Genomic DNA, 18,996 nt, shown 5'->3' on the forward strand with positions numbered 1-18,996 from the left:
CCCCATAAAAGGCGATCGAAAAGGTCATTTAACCCATAAAATGTAAGCAAAGTGTCATTGACCGCATTAAATAAAAAGAACGAATAGAAGAAGCAATATTATCCAATTTTTGCACAAAAGAACAACAGAATTTGGTCTATTACAGAAACTAATCGTTCCACCAATGTCACTTTCAAAAAAAAAGCTACTCACGCCAATCCGAATTATTTACCATATATTTATAACCCTTTGAGAAATAATAAATTTTAGGCGTGAAACCTTGATTTTTTAGAATTTTTAAATAGTATGTGAAGTCCTCTTTTAGTAGTCTTGTTATTTACTTAAATGAAGAATCGAAAAGATTTTACCCAATTCGGCAAATGTTTTTCCATGGGCCCGACAAGATTCAAAAGCGCCTCATCCCTACTTTCTTTATACATATGTATCAATATTTATCCTAATTTTAATTGTCTTTCAAGGGATTTGAATTGACCATCGCGACGGCTCAAGTAACTTTTTAATTAGATTAATCACATTTCTAATTCAAAACCAACCACCTATTCAGACATGTTCATTGCCTTACTTTCATATATTCCTACATACTTGTATACGCACGAGTATTTCATCCATCCATCTTTCCCACAGTAGTCGCAGCAATCAGTGCCGATAAGAAGACAACACTCTTTCATTTGGAGAAATGCAAAATACTCGTAGCCGCAAGACAACATACACCTACTTAACTGCACATATATAAACATACATATGTATACACATATACGGATTATATACATATGTATATTATATACATTTATATGTGCATATTTACGTCGGCTAATATATAATGACAAAATTAAAAAATATAGCTATCGAAACCAATATTTGCTGGAAGAGTATGAATTAATGCGATTAGGTTAAGAGTCGTGTATGGTAGGTGTGTTTGCGTGTTCACTGCTAGAAAATCCTCATCGAAGCATTACGTTACAATTTAAGACGCGATTAACTTACTTATATAGGAGTCGTTAAGGAAAATGCGTTTTTAAGAAGATTACCTTCCTAACTTTGCAATACACAGACTAGGTGTGAAATAGAAAGTTTGTTAATAAACAATCAAATCTTTTTGACGAGGGTCTAGTGGGTTTGTACAATTTTTGTTGTTGTGGCTTTCAGTGCTTAGTCAGCTTACGATTTTGTGTAGACTCTCATATCTCATCTAATTATTCTTAATTCTCTACTCGAACGAGTCAAACAAATCAAATATTATTCAGTTTGATTCATGCTTAAGAGGAAAAAGCATTTAAGCCGAAGAATTTATACTACTTGTATAAATCTTTTTTCATTGCTTCTGATCGTCTAACATTCATGCTGTGTCAAATGATGACAATAGGGGTCTCGAATGATTCAGTTCGTTGAATTATGTAATCCTTCTGAAATAAAAAATTGAAGATATCACACCAAAATTAGCAAAATTTGTTTGAACCCATAGTCTTTCCAAGAAACTTGAAGAAGTTCTTGTCAACTTTGGCAAAGGTGCTAATGATATTCAATGTCATTAATGTCTGTTAAATATTTCCGAAATATACAAATTTAAAGTGCACAAACAAGCTCTGGTCCTTGTACCATTTTTTTTATAGAGCTATCCAATATGATACCTTTTTTATACGACCCAACACGTTCAACTGATGTCGAGGGAGTCCCTGCTACGTTAGCAACAACTAAGTATCGGATGTTTTATAAGATTCGACAAAAAGATTTTAATAAAATTAATCTGGCAGTAAACTTAAAAAAATACAATAAAAATCTTAATGCATAACCGGTGGCGAGAAATGAAGGAGATAAGAGAAAGCGTAGACATTAACTCCTTTTGTTTGAACAGAAAGTGTGAAGAAGGAAGAAAACTTTCAGTATAGTTCACCTGAGTGCTTTACAGATAACATCGATTATAACTCGGTATTTTAAATTCCATTCAACCCATTTTTACCTGCACGGCGGAGCAATGAAACAAGTGGTGTAGGGCAATATAGCATAAGACCCGAAGAACAACTGAGGCACAAAAAAAATGAATTGGTGTTTAAAAAGCTTACCTCACCTCCAATATGTATTACGTATATATATAGACTCGTTTGTTTTATCTATCTGCAAAGTTACTTAGTCTTGTAAAATCTTGTAACAGTTAAAGCGAAGGTAGAGTATACGTCGTATCATAACTAGAGAAGCCTGATGATTCTTAACATAATAAAGTTATTCACCCTTTCGGAAATGTGCATCTAGTTGACAGGATACTCGAACTCTCTCGAGAATCACATAGAACTGTTCTTTCGAAATCTTCAACGTATGATTGGTAATAGGTGTCGCTTTGTCTGTATGTAATCCTTTCCCTTAACTTGCGTACCACAAAAATGTAATCCCTATTGAGTATGATATACATATGCACGAGGTTTGTACAAAAAGTATCTCGAATTTTTAGTGGTTGGTTAATTTTTAACAGCTGTTTTGTTTGAACGCGTTTGGTTCGACTTCGATTTTTGGTTGTTCCAAAAAATAGATCAAAGAATTTTTATGAAAAACAACGCATTCCTTATGTTGACTGTGGCACATGTTAAAGCTACCTTATACAAAAGAAAATACGAAAACATTAACAAGTGAAGAAAATACAATTGGCCAATCATCAAATCACCATTAGGGAAATTACTGAGGACCTAGCAATTCGATTGGCTCGAAGCATTCGAATTTAATGATTGATTTGTGCAAGAGTCGTATCGCCGCGAAGTTTGTATCAATGCTCAGGAGATGTTGGACTGTCCGCGATGACCCAGATCTTTTCCAGGGGATCACAACTGATGACGAATAATAGGTTTATGGTTGTGACGTGGAAATCATAGCTCAATCATCCCAATGGAAGCTGATGAATGAGCCAAGACCGAAAAAAGCGTGCCAACTTTGGTCGGATATGAAGGTTTTCTTCGATTGCAGCGACGTCGTACGCCATGACTTCTTGCTAATTGGTTGTGGGGTCAATAAAGAATAATCCAATAATCCAGTAATGCTGGATTTGTGGAAGAATCAAAATTGGCTTTTGCACCATGATAACGCTCCTGAGGGCTGCATCGAAGGAGGAGCTAAACAAAATCACAAAAAATTGCTTTTTTAAGTGCTTTGAGGATTGGAAAAAACACTGACAAAAGTGCAACACTTTGAAGGGAACAAATGGATTTTCATGAATAAATACACACTTTCTTAAAAAATAAAAAATTCGCCAAACTTTTAAATCAAACCTCGTATATGTATACGTTTGTATATTGAAATCAGTCCATATCTTATTGTGCATTAAAATTAAGAGTACTTTTGATCCGTGAATTTATGACCAACCATTATTACGGCAAGTCTCTTCCAGACGCGCTTTGGTGCGCATAACAAGCATATAGCATTATGTCATTGAGGGTATAATGAAATAGAATTGCGTGAAATTCTATAATTCCTTTCTGTGCGTCGAACACCAGCTAAGCGCAATTTATTGTCTACGCAAAAATTATCAGCCGCTGGCCTGTACTACCGGTTGGCAAGTACTTATAGACAACCACTGGCAGCAACGCGACGTTGGAGCCTTAACAGCTGGTCGCTAACAACGACAAACGAGTGGAAATAACAACAAAATGGCATATTTTATGCCGAAGCTATGACAACTGTTGCTATCATCAAAAGGAACGCTTACAAGATGTTGCTACAGCACTATTCTTTGTGGTGCGTATGTTCGTATGTGCACTTACACACGGCTAAGTGGTAATCTGCTCACGCGCGCAACCGCACAGCGGCACATTTCCACCAGACGCAGCGTGTACTAAGCCGTATTTTTATTAATTGATTTGCATTTAATTTCATTTGTATTTTTGTGCGTCTGGCTATCTGTATGTATGTATGTCTGGATAAGTGTATGTACATATGTATACGCTTGTGCGTGCATAGCTAGATTTCTCGCCAGTGAAAGAGTGTATTGACGCCTAGCGAAGCGTCCGAAACCGGCAACAACTGGCGTTGCGCATACGACAGCGCTGTTCCGCCCAGTCGCCAACAGCCGAGTCAATGGCAGCGCCAAACGCGCGCTCGTGCATGCATGCTCCCCCTTGGCTGGCCGTTTGCTTATAAGTGGCCGGCGCGCTGTTGAGAACGCTTCAGATGGACAGTACCTGTGCGCAGTGCTGGTTGTGGGTTAGTTAATGTGTGGTGCTAGTAAATAGTAGCAGGGCTCAAATAAACGCAGCATAAAAGGCGGTGCGCGCACGCGACTTATCACTGCTACAAACACACACATATATACTTTTTTGTGTGGATTTTCGTATGTTTCTTAAATTGTGCCTATAAATAGTTATAACAAATAAACTTTTCGGTCAACATTTTGCCGTGTTTTCGTTCGAGTAAGTGTAAGCAAATGCAAAACCGGAAAATTTGTGATTTCTTCCTTAAATTTTGTGTTACAGTTGTAGACATTGAATAACAATTCAAATGTAATCGCCATAAATTTCATTAATTGGAATGTGAAAGTACGCGCCAAAAAGTGCAGTGAACACATTAAATATATAACTTCAGAAAAAACGCAATTTTGAACTTCATTAACGAAAACAGGAAGTCCAAAATCGAATCAAAACAAAATATAAATTTACAAGCGCTAAAAAAATTAGCACACCAGTCACGGAAAAGTAATCAGACTGATTTTTATTGAGTTTAAATAATCAGGGAGTTGAAATTAATTTATTTACGTTCCGCTTTAATTAAATTGGAATTTATTCAAAATTATTCTTTCATTTAAGCTGAAATTTTTTTTCAATGAATTTACATGAAATATAAAAATATATATTAAAATATGCACATTGTTTCCCCAGTTCATTATTATTAATAATTTTCCTTCTATATTATGTATGGCGACTATAATTAGTATAGTTGCCTTAAATTTGTAGTATACATGATAACCGCTTACCGGTCATAAAACATATGCCTTACTTACTTAAAATGCTTTAAACAATTTGGTGAATTGTATAAATTTATTTTTTTGGAAACTGGCTTATGTTGAGATTTATTTTTTTTTTTATTTATTAATTCTTTTACTGTTAACATAATTGAGATGTAAACTATCCTATCTTTTAAGTCGGATCAAAAAGGACACAATGTGTTAAATTTTACTAAAATTTGTTCAAAAGTTTAGATTTTAACCCCGGAGAAAACGTGATACGTAATTTTATATAGATACATAGATGTAGCTAAACATTTGGACCGATTTGCATCTATGAATAGTGCCACAATTCAACATTATTCAACAACTGGTGGATCTTACAAGTTTTATGCCTACACTGAGCGGTTAATAATTTGTTTATGATTTTTTTTTTTGCTTTCTACAAATGTGGATGTGGTTCATTTGACATCAAGAGTCATGTATTTACTGAGTGGAGTGGTTTGCTGGGAGGAAGCAAGTAGAAGGAAACATTTAAACGGTCTCAAACCAACTGTTGTCCTATATGAAGTTTTTCGGAAACCATTAATCTTTGATATTTAAGATTCTGGCTTAAACCTTTTGAAATTTATGGCACACTAACGAGAAATAAAGATTTTATAGTATTCAGACTTGGTTTATAGACCTCAATGAATTAGATCTAAATAAACGAAGAAGGATTGTGAGTTATAGCCAGTAACTATTGGTTGAGCCCCATAAAATAAACGGTTTTTAGCGATGCAAAATGTTTCCTTTGTACACCACTATTTCCGCGTTAATTTAGAGTCTAGTTTAACACTTTCGAATTACAAAAACCGTGTGATTCAATTCTAATTAATATTGTCTGACTTAATTAAGCCCAAACAATAGTAAAGGTCGCCTTAGAAACTGTCTGGTTTTCATAAATTCCTTTATTATATTTATAAAATTACAATATTTATTTTTAAAACACAGTTCAAACGGAGATAACCTTAAAGAGTGAACCCGCAATGAATATTTTTTAAACGTTATCTATAACTTTTATATAAAAGTAATTTATAATCTATTTAATCAAAATCATTAGCCAACTTTCACGTCTCTAATAACATATGCCCGTAATTAATTTACCCCTCACCACTCTCTTGCGATTTTCACAGATCGATATTAAATTGCCATATTTTTTTCTAATTCACTCTGCTGCTCATATGCAAATTGCTGCAATGACATTGTTGCAGTACAACAGCAAATACAACTACGTAGCTATCTCTGCGTATGACAATTTTGAACTCTCCGCTTAGATTCCGCTCCCAACCCACTTGCAATACATAGTTGCATTTTCGTTGCACATCAATTATGAGCAAGAAGTCGCTTGCAGTTACCGTTACCTAAGACAACCGTTGCCGGTAAATAGTAATATATGTATGTGTGAGTGTTCACTCATATCCTCGCTTCCCCCGTGCCACACTCCTCTCATCAACGTGCTCTTCGAGTGTTTAATTAGGTTGTGTGAGCGCAAATTTTAAATTCGATTTTGATTGTCTCCAATCAATTGCGGTCAAACGGCGCTGAGCGTCTATGGTAAATAAAAAACAACATTGTTTGTATAAAAAAAAAGTGCCACACTATTTCAAGGCATTTACTCCTATACTCATAGTTAGTATCAGCAACAACAAATAGGCTGGAATAGGCTGGTTTTTGTGTCACTTTTGGTATATTTTTTTCGAACATATTCTCTTTGAGTTTGTTAGTTACACTTGCAAAAGTTTACATTGAAGTTACCTTTGAAAAATATTTTTTTTACAATTTTTTAATCAATATGAATTTTTTCAGTGTATACTAGTTAATTCTAATGGCTCATATTATTTTCTACTAAGCACCATATATAGATACATACATAAGTATATCTATCTTAACATACTTTTAACTACTTGTTAATTATTCTTGAGTTGATTTAAGCGTACCTATCTACACGATTCGCTAATATTCGCCAATGTAAGGGTTTATAAACGACCTTGAAATGTGAAAATACTATTGGCTAGTAGGAAAATATGTTTACAGGGTTTCCAACATGTTTTTTTGTTAATAAAATGTTGATTTAGTTAATTGATTTCATATAAAAACCCTTTATTTCCATTACAATTGTCATCACTCCAAATTCCGAGAGCTTCTAATAAACATTAATCAGGAAAGGTGGTGCAAAGCTTTAGCATTCTAGGTTTATCTGATAATATAGCAATGCGCTTAATCAAAGTCAAAAATTATTATATTTTTCGTTGGGATCCAATAATATCCACTGATAGCTAATTCATTAATTTATAAAGTTTTTTAAGAGCTTTTTTTCTCTTGACGAGATCTTAAAAAATTGTTTTTAACTTTGTTCAGACCCTCAATGATGACATTATTAATACATTATATATACATTATTCAAAAAAGTATAGACTAATAATACCGAAAGTTAGAAATCATAAGCAAAGCTTGAAGCTTTTTGTAATTTCATTGACGCTTGATGTAATTTAAGGGGTTACATGGGTTTCCTCGAATAAAACACAGTCTTTTTTTAACCATTTTTTTTTCATGTAAAAAATGAAATTTTTTTTTTTGAATTTATTGTTACGAACATACACTATTAACAAAGAGATTCTGTAATTTTTGGAAAAAAAAAATATTTTGAACTCGGCTATTGAAATTCTGAAATCAAAAAAAAAAACTATGCATGCAAAGCCAATTCCGGTAACCCCTCGGAAAAAAGATGCGCCCGCGTTGTCAGGATAACTTCTTACAGAATCATCTAAAGTGAAAAAATACGTGTTTTAGTTAAAAACTTAGGTTAGAACTTGAACGAAGGAAAAAAGCTGGAATTGGGTTTTTGGCAGACATTTTACAAAGAAATGGAAAATTCGGTGAAAATTTCGCAACATTTTTTTTTTTTTTCAAATAACAAGTTGTAATCGAAAAAAAATTTTCGTCTTAAAGAATTGTATCTCAAAGACTTGTGTAAAACTTCATAAAGATCGGTTGAATAGTTCTCGAGAAATCTTGCTAACCGACTTCAAAAACACAGTTTCGAGAAAAAACGCTTTTAAAGACGACGTACTTAGCCTAGCTAGCCTCGAGCGAACAAGTTCTCAAGGCTGTAGTTCCGAAACTATTACTCGAATCAACTTGAAAATTTAGGACAGTATTCTATAGTTGTTGTAGAATTTAATAAGAAAATAAAAAAATCTGATTTTTTTTAAACCCGTAAACCCATGTAACCCCTTAATCGAATTCCCTACAAATATTTAGTCGTCTCTGTTGATTTTAAAAAAATCCTTCACTTAATCAAAAAGTTGTTCGAAATTGAGTAAATCTAGTATCGCAACATAGATCACTTCCCTTTATTACAGATATATTGATTTTTTACTAAAATACTGGAAAGGAATATATCGTCACCTGAAATGCAAAATAACGTATCATCAAAAAATTCGAAATTGAGTATCCTATTGATTACGATTCACTACTTCAAATTACATATATAATATTGTATATGTCCAACATTTTCAGGTTCTGCGCTCATATATGAACCAGTTTTAACCAATATTAAAATTATTTTTTCACTCTTGTTCCATTTTATTTCGTGTTTCATTCATGCCACTGAAAATTTCCGAAAATGTTGTTACGTTATTTTGCATTTCAGGTGACGATATGAAGCTTTCATCAAAAATTTGGGCATAAAAAATCGTTTTACCTACTTTTAAAGCCACCGCCTTCTTGAACTTACGTACAAACGTGGACCCGGAAAAATCGTACATTTTTTTTAAACTCATTAAGAATAAGTTAAGAGATTTTGAGCCAGTTGAGCCGAGTTGTTATGACCACAATATTAACCCGTCAGCTTTGATTCAAGATAAAATATGGATAAATTAACATAGATTTAAAATCAAAACAAGATACTTCAGCTTAAATCGGCTTAAGTAATTTTAACATATAATTATTGAGATTAATTCTCGGAAAGTGGTCAACTCTATTTGCACCTACTTATATACATACATACTTATGTGAATCCCTGTTTGGAAATTATAGCAAGCACATGTTAACAACGACAAAGCGGCGAACTGGCTGCTAGTTGACGCAATATAAACCATTTATGTATATGCATACTCGTATACATATGTATGTAAATATGTTTATATTGAAATGTGTGCTTTTAAATAGACAAAAGAAATAATTTTATATGGTCTTGTTCTAAATCAGCTACTCACTTTTATATTTGCATATCATGTTCATCCATAAAAACTAAAATACATACATATGAGTATGTCTAAACAGCGCTACATTTTGCAACAAGTTGCTAAATGAAACTAAACAGTTGAACGGAAGAGAACAGATGCAGCCAAAATAGAAAGCTACCGAATTAATTATGGTGTAGGTAACAATTTTTTTTTTGCTAAATTTTGTTCTACATTTTGCTACATTTAGTTTGGAACATTTGACTTTTTTCATATACCCGATTACTGCATTTTCATTAGCGTTTTCGTGTTTTGTTTACCTGCATTGATTTAAACAATTTCTTGTTTAGCTTTGGAATAACAAAAACAAAGATTTGTATGCGCGACCAGTCGCCGCTAAAATTTCATTGAACGCGAGCGAAAAAAAAAAATTTAAATAAAAAACTATCATCAAAGAAACAAAAAATAAATAAAAAAATCTATTGAAAATCCATTAAATCTCCATAAACAATTAGAACAGCTCTATTTAACCTAAAAATATGTGTGAGTATGCAACACATATACGGTAAAATACGCATACTTGAGACTGCGATTGGAAATTTGATTTAAAAATATACAGTTTTTTATTATTTTGTACAGACTATTTTATACAAACATACATACACATATGTTCATATATATGTATATAAAAAATCCATTTAACCGAAAACGTTTAAAGTTTGTTAAACAGCTGACGCAGGAGCAAAGAGCGTAAACGGTTCCATTGGCCCAGACCTCGATGCGTGACTTACATTTTAATGAAATTCTCAAGTTGAACTAACTGACGAATCACTGCTCTAGCTGCCTTTAAAACTGTTCACTATTGTTTATATTTTTTTTATTTTACATTCAAGTCTGTTAAATCGTGTGACTTAAAATCCATTTTAATTTGTATATTCATAAAGAAATTGGAACAGACATGTACCTGTACATTAGGGTGGCATATTTTTCTGTAAATCACTTGTGTCACATCTGCTCTCACAATTTTCTATGAGAAACGCTATCGAATTTTTGTAAAATTATGAAGATTTAGTTATATAAATTTTCGTTTTGATTTTTTTTTTAAATTAATTTAGGTATTATTAAGTGTGGCCGGGTCAAATTTGATCTTGAGTGTTTCCATAGTTTATGGCTTCACCTTAAAATCTATAGATTTAAAAAACATAGAACAAGAATTATAAAAACGTAGCTAGAGCTCGAAAACATTACAGAACTTGATGGTGACACCATTTACACCTACTCTACAAATTTTTGAAATATGCTATGTTAATATAGGAAAAGGGGCACTACATGTATCCGTCTGCCACCGAACTGCCAAAGGCCTATACTTTTACAAAAAACCTTTTTTTTATCTCAGTAAGGCTTTACAATGACCTTTGGAGTGAAATTATTAATAGAACCTAAGTTCCCCGCAGAATAACTCTTGCCAACCGGTGCTACTGCGGACTGAGTAGGCATCTCACGACGAACAAAAAACATGCTCTATAAGCCACTCATTATTCCCGTTCTGCTATATAGTGCAGAGGCATGGACGATGACATCATCTGAGTCGACGTTACGAGTTTTCGAAAGAAAGGTTCTGCTAAAGATTTATGGTCCTTTGTGCGTTGGCCAAGCGGATATGGCATTCAGTGAAACGATGAACTGTATGAGATATACTATACGACGACAATGACATAGGTCAGCGAATTAAACACAGCGGCTAAGCTGGATAGGTCATTTCGTCCAAATGGAGGAAAAAACACTATAGCTCTGAAAGTATTCGACGCGGGGGAAGCAGAGGAAGAGGACGTCCTCCACTCCGTTGGAAGGACTAGGTGGAGAGGAACTTGGCTTCGCTTAGAATCTCCAATTGTCGCCACGTTGTGAAAAGAAGAGTCGACTGACGCGCTGTCGTTAACTCGTCTATAATCGCGTAAGCGGTGTCTACGTCAGTAAAGAAGAAGAAGAAGTTATATACATATATGTATATTAAATTGCTGAGATTCCGATCATCTGGTTGGCATCTTACATCTTAAGGTATTTCCCTGGTCTAGACTCCTACAAGACGCAAGAGTAAAAAATGTTTGGCTGCTCCAGAACTTAGCTCTTCCTTACTTATTGTACTTGAAATTCCTCTCTCTCTCTCTCTCAAACCCTTGAACGTTTCAATCAACTTTAATCCAGTAGCATTTTTAACAGTAGCTTTACCCGCTGTGCGGTCTACATATGCAGGCAGGAGAGATATGCTCAGCTATCAACTCGAAATAGAAATTTATTACCGCTATTAGTTATTATTAGTAGCTTTTGCTTCGCAAATTATTTTATATAATGCTCAATAATTTTCTACGAAAAGTTCGATCAAATCAATTCTTTGTAGCTATTTACACTTTTTAATGATTTTAGTTAATACGAAAATACATATGTATGTACATACATATGTGTGGTCCACCTACTCATATTGTGGATATAATTAATAGTTAAAGCTAGTTAAAAAGTATTATAAAAACTATAAAATAGTAAGAAATTTGATACATATATGAATAATAATTTATTGTAAGTAAAAACTACTTGGCGATAGTGACAGTGTCCATTCATTTTCAACTTTTGTTTGGGTTTTCTTTTAAAATATTCGATTTCTCCTTTCAACGTTAAATTTACAACTAATAATAAACAAGATTCTCTCTTGACCATTTCGACTACTTCTAAGGCCTGCCATTAATTAAGACATGAAAATTCATGAGTTTTAAAATTTATTTGGCAATAAAGTTAGCAAGAAATAATTGAATTAACATCTGTGAGTTTGTATACTTAGGTGTATGCAATGAAAATACGATCTAAAAGCGGTCTATGTTCAAAAATCAACAAATATATAGAATTATTGAGGTTTTGTTTGCTCGTAAAAATTATGATTTATTATAATTTGTTTATTTTTAATTATATTATAATCATACATACATATGTATATATTTACAATTTTATCTCGCTCTCTTTTTCAATCTAAATTACCATGAACCACACAAACTATGGCACTGAATATTTTGCTGTATAGATATATATCACCAGTGGACAAAGACGCGAAGTGTCTGGCTGCAAAAGTTGCCATCAGAATTTGGGTACTTAGATGACTGCGAGCCTGGGCACTCTAGGTCGTTGAAACTAGCCTATATCTTCTCTGCTCATATGCCCTCAGGTAGGAGCTACGTTGGCATCTTGTGGTTTACTACTGGACTGTTGGACCTCAGACCAAATCAGCAAGTACTGGTCTGTGGTCTAGGGAACTTTTTGCTCTTAGCAAGGCTCACCTTTGAATGGTTATACTGGTAAGAGTTCTCACTGGACACTGTTCGATCTTGATTCATGCAGTAAGATTGAATATCTTATCGGCTGTCAACTGCATTAGCTGTTTGGAAGAATATGAGATAGAATCATCTCAACACTACCGCTTTAGCCAGATCAATCAAAAACACCTTGGACCTCAGACTTTTATACATCCTGGTGAAATAGCGAAATAAAACCCCTAAGCAGATTTGTGATAAGTTCGATTTTTTTATTTTAAAACGCTGAGGGAGTTGAAAAGATGTTTTCTCATATCACAAATATACTTGAAGGACTTGAACAAGGTTGAGGGGATAGCACTATAAGTTAAATCCGAACAAAGGAGATTGAACATCCGTAAAGGAAATAATTGGCACACGCTGCATTCAGTCCCCTCCAAGAGTTTCAAAATTCACCACTGAATTTTTTTTGAGCTTACGAAAAACTGCCACTAGGTGCAGTTAAGTATTAAAAACTCAAAATAAATTTATTGCCTTTCAAAACAAATGTGTATATATTTCGTAAAAATTATGAAAGAAATCTGTTTATTAAAAAATATTTATATACATATTCCAGCGCAGAGACAAATCAAGATGGCATCACAACTACGTTATGCTTACGCGGCCTTGACCTTCATGGCCATAGCCTCTCTCGTGCTGGCCTTTACCGAAACAAACCCTGCGGAATTTGAAGCGGCGTCGCCGGCAGTGCAACAAGCTGCTAGCAGTTACAATTATTTCCGTCTACCAAGATCCGTGAAACCACAAAAATACACGCTACATGTGATCACACATCTCGAGAATCCCGAAAACTTAACATTTGTCGGTGAGGTCGCCATGCATTTGATCGCATTGGAGGACACAAGCAACATCACGCTGCATGCGCTCAATCTCACCATAAATAGTAATGAAATTATTCTGCGCAATCTGATTGCCAAGGAGAGCGAACAGAAGAATTGTGTGCGCTCCACAGAGGTGAACAGTTACCATGACTATTATATAATGCATTTGTGCGAACCCTTGCGCAGGGGAGAGGAATACATACTCACCATACCGTTCTCGGGTATATTAAATTTGAATTTACGTGGCTACTATCGCAGTTCGTATGTGGATCGTGCGAGCAATCAGACAAAGTACGTAAGACTATACATCAAGGTTTACCCTCTCTAAACAACTTCTATATAAAAATATGTTTGATGTTTTTAGATGGCTTGCGGTTACACAATTTGAGCCGGCTTCGGCGCGTCTAGCATTCCCCTGCTTTGATGAGCCCGATTACAAAGCGAAATTCGTTGTAATACTCGGACATCACAATAAATACACGGCCTTGAGCAATATGCCTCTTAAAGAGACACGTCCTATGTAAGTTGTGTTGCTTGGTGTTTCAAGAATTATCATTATTGTATTTATTTTTACCACCATCAGGGCAGATAAAAAAGATTGGATTTGGAGCGAATTCGAAGAGTCTGTGCCTATGTCGACATACCTGGTCGCTTATACCGTTAACGACTTCGCTTATGTCAATTCGGAAACCAGTTTGAAGAATAAGGTGCAATTCCGCACCTGGGCACGCCCTGATGCCATCGATCAATGTAATTATGCCGCCGATGTGGGACCGAAGGTGTTACAATACTATGAAGATATTTTCAATATCAAATTCCCACTGGATAAAATCGATGAGATCGCTATACCCGACTTTAGCGCTGGCGCCATGGAGAACTGGGGCCTGGTCACCTATCGCGAAACTGCATTGCTCTATGCGGAGAATGTGTCTTCTTTGGAAAATAAACAACGTGTCGCTTCAGTCATTGCGCATGAACTGGCTCATCAATGGTTTGGCAATTTGGTCACAATGAAATGGTGGCAGGATTTGTGGTTGAATGAAGGTTTCGCCACTTATGTAGCTAGTTTGGGTATTGAACACATCAATCCCGAATGGCGTGGTTTGGAAAAGGAGTCGGTCGACAATACTTTGGCTATATTCAAGCTTGACGCGCTCAAGAGCAGTCACCCAATTTCGCAGGAGATCACACATACCAACAAAATTGCGGAGATCTTTGACTCAATCTCCTACAAAAAAGGATCCACCGTTTTACGCATGATGCATCACTTCCTCGGCGATGAGGCATTCCGTTCCGGTCTACATTATTATCTTAAGAAACACGCTTACGGCAATGCTGAGCAAGATGATCTATGGTACGCACTTACCGACGCAGCTCACAAATTCCGCACGCTACCAAAAGCTTTCGATATCAAAACCATTATGGATTCATGGACCTTGCAAACCGGCTATCCAATCATTACAATAACACGTGATTACGATCGTAAATTGGCCAAGGTCACACAGATTCGTTACCTACTCGATACATCCGCTTCACGTGAAGCCGAACGTAGTTGCTGGTGGGTGCCCTTGAGTTTTACGACTCAAAATGAGATTGACTTTGATGCAACTACACCTAAAAATTGGCTGCAATGCAATGAAATGAATGAGGCGGTAACTCAGACTCTTAAGGATCTGCCTGAGGCAAACGAATGGATCATTTTCAATGTACAAATGTCCGGTTTGTATAAAGTAAAGTATGATGAACGCAATTGGAATATGTTGATCGACACTTTGACCAGCGATGATTACCGGAAAGTCCATGTGATCAATCGCGCACACCTCATCGATGACGCTTTGACCTTGGCCTGGACCGGCGATCAGGATTATGATATCGCAATGCGTCTGATTGAGTATTTGGTACGTGAACGCGAGTATATTCCATGGAAAGCAGCTTTGGATAATCTGCGTGACGTGAACAGAATTTTGCGCCAGACTCCAGAGTACGAGTACTTTAAGGTAAGTGATTAGTGATACAAAAGTTTATCTTTTCGAAGTGTAAAATTTTAACTGAAATTTTGGAATGCTGCCCTGAATAATTAAATCAAACTGAATATTGGAAATTCATGTCCCCAGCTTTTCTTCACTGTAAGTAGTAAGAAACACATACTACACAGCTTACACCTCTGAAGAAAAGTAAAAATGACATACACACTACTCTTTACCAGACTTTCACGAACTATGTACTTAACAATGCTTGACATTTATAAGAAATATTTTATTTTGAATCTCTCTTTAAATCTCTTCTAAACAAATTTTAGAAATATATGCGCAAGATACTCTCCCCCATTTACCTGTACCTCGGCGGTTTGAATGTGACTGATGAAATTAAAGCGGCACCGCATACCATACTCCACAAAGAGCTCATTGCCAACTGGGCCTGTCGCTTCGAAGTCGAAGATTGTATACCAAGTGCACAGCAATATTTCAAGCAGTGGCGTGCCGTAGACAACCCCGACGAATACAACCCCGTACCGAAGGATCTGCGTTCAGTCATCTATTGCACATCTATACGTCATGGCAGCGAAGATGATTGGCAATTCCTCTGGGCGCGCTATAAGAACTCGAACGTGGCAGCTGAGAAGCGTACTATAATCTCAGCTTTGGGTTGCTCACGCGAAGTTTGGATCTTACAACGCTATTTGGAATGGGCATTCGACAGCGACAAACATATACGCCGACAGGATTCAACTTTCGCTTTCGGCGCTGTGGCACATGGTGAAGTTGGCTTCCATTTAGCACGCGATTATCTAATTACCAATATCGATTTCCTGCACGAATAGTAAATATTTGATTATAGTTATTATTTTGTGTTTTCCTATTTATTCACTTTCCTCCTCCTCGCATCATTGCAGCTTTGAACCGAATGGCTCTGAATTGCGTCGTCTCCTCACGCCTATTGCAAGCCAAATGAGCAGTCAACGTGAGTATGAGAAGATGAGTGCGTTCTGTGAAGAGAACAAACAACTTTTGCGCAAGGTCGAACAGGGTGTCCAACAGGCTTTGGAGACGATCAAAATCAATGCACAGTGGAAGGAGCGCAATTACAATGAAATTTCGCGTCGTCTGCGTAGCCGTCTTACTGTGGACGAGTTTTAAGAGAGGCAATAACTCATGCTCGTCTTAGAACGTGGCAATAAATATTATGTATTAGTTTTTATGTGCTCCCCTGTGGAAGCTTTTACGGCATTATTATTTTTTAATATACACTGGATTCATATTTTTTATTTAAGAATATCACCAGCTCATGATGTTTGAAGACGACGTAATGTGTATGTGAACAAAATATTTAAGTGAACAGAATTTCATATATTTCCGAAATAAAAATCAATAAATAGTATAAAAATCGAATCTTCTTATTTTAAATATCGCACCAATTCGTAATGACCAGTTAAATATAGTCCATAGCCACTCGAAATTTTGAACCAACAGAACGCTTTTCACATTTTATGACTAATGAGCTTATGTCCTTGCTGCGGTAACACACATTTTGTTCTAAAAAGTATTTGACGCGGATGATACCATTCTTTCAGGTCCCCTTGGACCATGAATTTGGAATGTTTAAATTAATCGAAGTCGTTACTCGCCCGTTTCTCACATTTTATTATGCCGTCGTCATTAGTTATACCTTTTAATAAATGCCAGCGTTTCAGATACAGCTCAAAATACCTTCTGCCTAACACCCACAAGTACTGTATACCTACCCGTATTGCTCCGATAAGGTTTAAAAATTGGAACTAGGTCGGAAAAATGTAGATTTATACTTGTATAGCTTTAAGTCCTGTGAGCTATTATGAGAAAAATCTGAAAGGGTTTCTTCAGTGCGTTAAATAAATACGCTCCAATCCAACTGCAGTTTTACGGACATTTCGTAGGATCCTTCACATAGAGGGACAGTGGCTCATAGTTATCCCCGTTAGTCGTACATAATATTTCGTTAATATACAAGTAACCGAGACCTGCACCTATTTACCCAGCTTTCAAATTCTATATGAGCTCGTTCCATAAGCTTTCTCAACGATCTTTTAGCTGGGAGAAAATAATGCATATGTAAGTGCAGATAGATACTGGTATACCGGCACCCTTTTCAATAGCGTATTTTTCCAGGTTCATTGCTACTTCTTACTATAGTTGAATCTACTTGGCCGGAACTGGGAACGGATTCGGATTTAAATCCAGTCATCTACTATTGACTTATCGGCTAACCTCAAAATTAATTGAAAAATATTTTCTATCACTATAACATAACCATTTCCGACTTGAAACAAATTAAAATCGAACCTTAAATATTGTGTGATTAGTTTAAGATACTTTAATCTTTTTCTAGAGACCAGATACATTTTATAACTGCGCAAGACATTCGACTACATCCTTAATAAAATTGCAACAGATCTTCATTCCAATTTTTTTTTTCATTAAGTATCCTTTGGTAAATTAATAATAACAAAAAAATACAAAACAGTAAAAAGAAGAAGAAAACAAAGACTAATAATAGCAAAAAGAGTTCAAATTACACAACCTGCTCTGTGGCTTTGCCCTCTTGCGGTCGCCGAAAGTCGTTTTGACGCTCGCTCTTACTCTGACAACTTTGAGCGATTTACATAAGAAGACAAATGTAGTGGTTTATAGCTAGAAATGGCAGCATCCTATAGCATCGCCTCTCACATCCAGTCTGACATTAGTCTTAGCTTCTGCTAAGTGAGTCAAAAATTCACACGAATGTTGTACAGTTATTTAGTTTTTAGTTTTAGAAAATTTTTGCCTCCAAGCGAATCAAAACTGCTTTAGGATTGTCATTAAAAAGCCCCAATTGATATTTTGTTAATAAGAATTACATTTTTATTTCAATTTTTTACTCACTTACTCTCATCGGCTTACTTTCAGTACAATGTTTCATTAGAATTAATAATCATAATCAGTTAATTACATACTTCCTTTTTGTTCCATAATAATTATATTATTATTTAATAATAATAATAATTGTTATCAATATTATGTATATATATATTTATGTATCTATAATGGTACCCACATAACTAGTTCTCATACATGTATATATGTATATATATACAATATATGGATGTATATTTGTTTATGTATGCATATGTATGTATGTATTTACTGTGTGTTACTATTAACATTTTAACACTTTCTTTTGGATTCTCTTTCACTCTTCGATAACTCTGAAGAATACCACGTGTGTATGTTACATTTATTCTCCAAATTTCTTCGTTACTATTTTGCACTGTCACGCGAATTTTTTTTACTCATAAAGCTTTAAGGCTAATGCAGTTTTGAATTACAGACCGTTAAACTGTTTTGCTTATTTTTCAGGCATGTTTGTGTATTTCAGCCGAAGACATATGCATCTGTATTCTGCAAAAACTCAAATGCATGCCGCCAACAAGCTTTTGCGCCTGTATATATGCTAAATATTATTTACAGCTTAAATGAAAGTGAATACAGCTGCTCTTAGCGCTTAAATTAGTCAGACAATCAATCAAACGGTGCGCCACGCAATCAAACAAGCAATCAGTAAACAATAATTACATATTTTTTAGCATAAGTTAATATTTATAATTTAATTATTTAACTGTTATATGCTGCTTTCACTTATTTCATATTAAATAATATGCA

General features: G+C 35.2%; 1 protein-coding gene across 5 annotated transcripts; it reads left to right on the forward strand.

The window, feature by feature from the left end:
• Positions 1–4,132: 4,132 nt before the first annotated feature.
• On the forward strand, positions 4,133–16,705 carry LOC105230937 (aminopeptidase N). 5 transcript variants are annotated; one of them, XM_029552334.2, is made up of 7 exons: positions 4,133–4,388; positions 12,215–12,355; positions 13,057–13,612; positions 13,686–13,841; positions 13,905–15,318; positions 15,621–16,141; positions 16,215–16,705. In XM_029552334.2, the coding sequence occupies exons 2-7, from the start codon at positions 12,346–12,348 to the stop codon at positions 16,456–16,458; spliced, it is 2,901 nt and encodes a 966-aa protein (XP_029408194.2). In that variant the 5' UTR covers positions 4,133–4,388; positions 12,215–12,345; the 3' UTR covers positions 16,459–16,705. The 5 variants fall into 5 exon arrangements, with proteins under 5 accessions (XP_029408194.2, XP_029408195.2, XP_011210284.2 ...); XM_029552335.2 differs by lacking the exon at positions 12,215–12,355 and having other exon boundaries at positions 4,133–4,394; XM_011211982.3 differs by lacking the exon at positions 12,215–12,355.
• Positions 16,706–18,996: the final 2,291 nt, after the last annotated feature.

This window comes from Bactrocera dorsalis, chromosome 2, assembly GCF_023373825.1.
Source record: "Bactrocera dorsalis isolate Fly_Bdor chromosome 2, ASM2337382v1, whole genome shotgun sequence".
Taxonomy (NCBI): domain Eukaryota; kingdom Metazoa; phylum Arthropoda; class Insecta; order Diptera; family Tephritidae; genus Bactrocera; species Bactrocera dorsalis.

What these genes read in the sequence shown, in the direction of transcription:
- LOC105230937 (XM_029552334.2), top strand. An exon ending in CTTAAAGAGACACGTCCTAT is followed by an intron (nt 13,842 to 13,904) that starts GTAAGTTGTGTT and finishes TACCACCATCAG; the next exon opens with GGCAGATAAAAAAGATTGGA. An exon ending in ATCGATTTCCTGCACGAATA is followed by an intron (nt 16,142 to 16,214) that starts GTAAATATTTGA and finishes GCATCATTGCAG; the next exon opens with CTTTGAACCGAATGGCTCTG.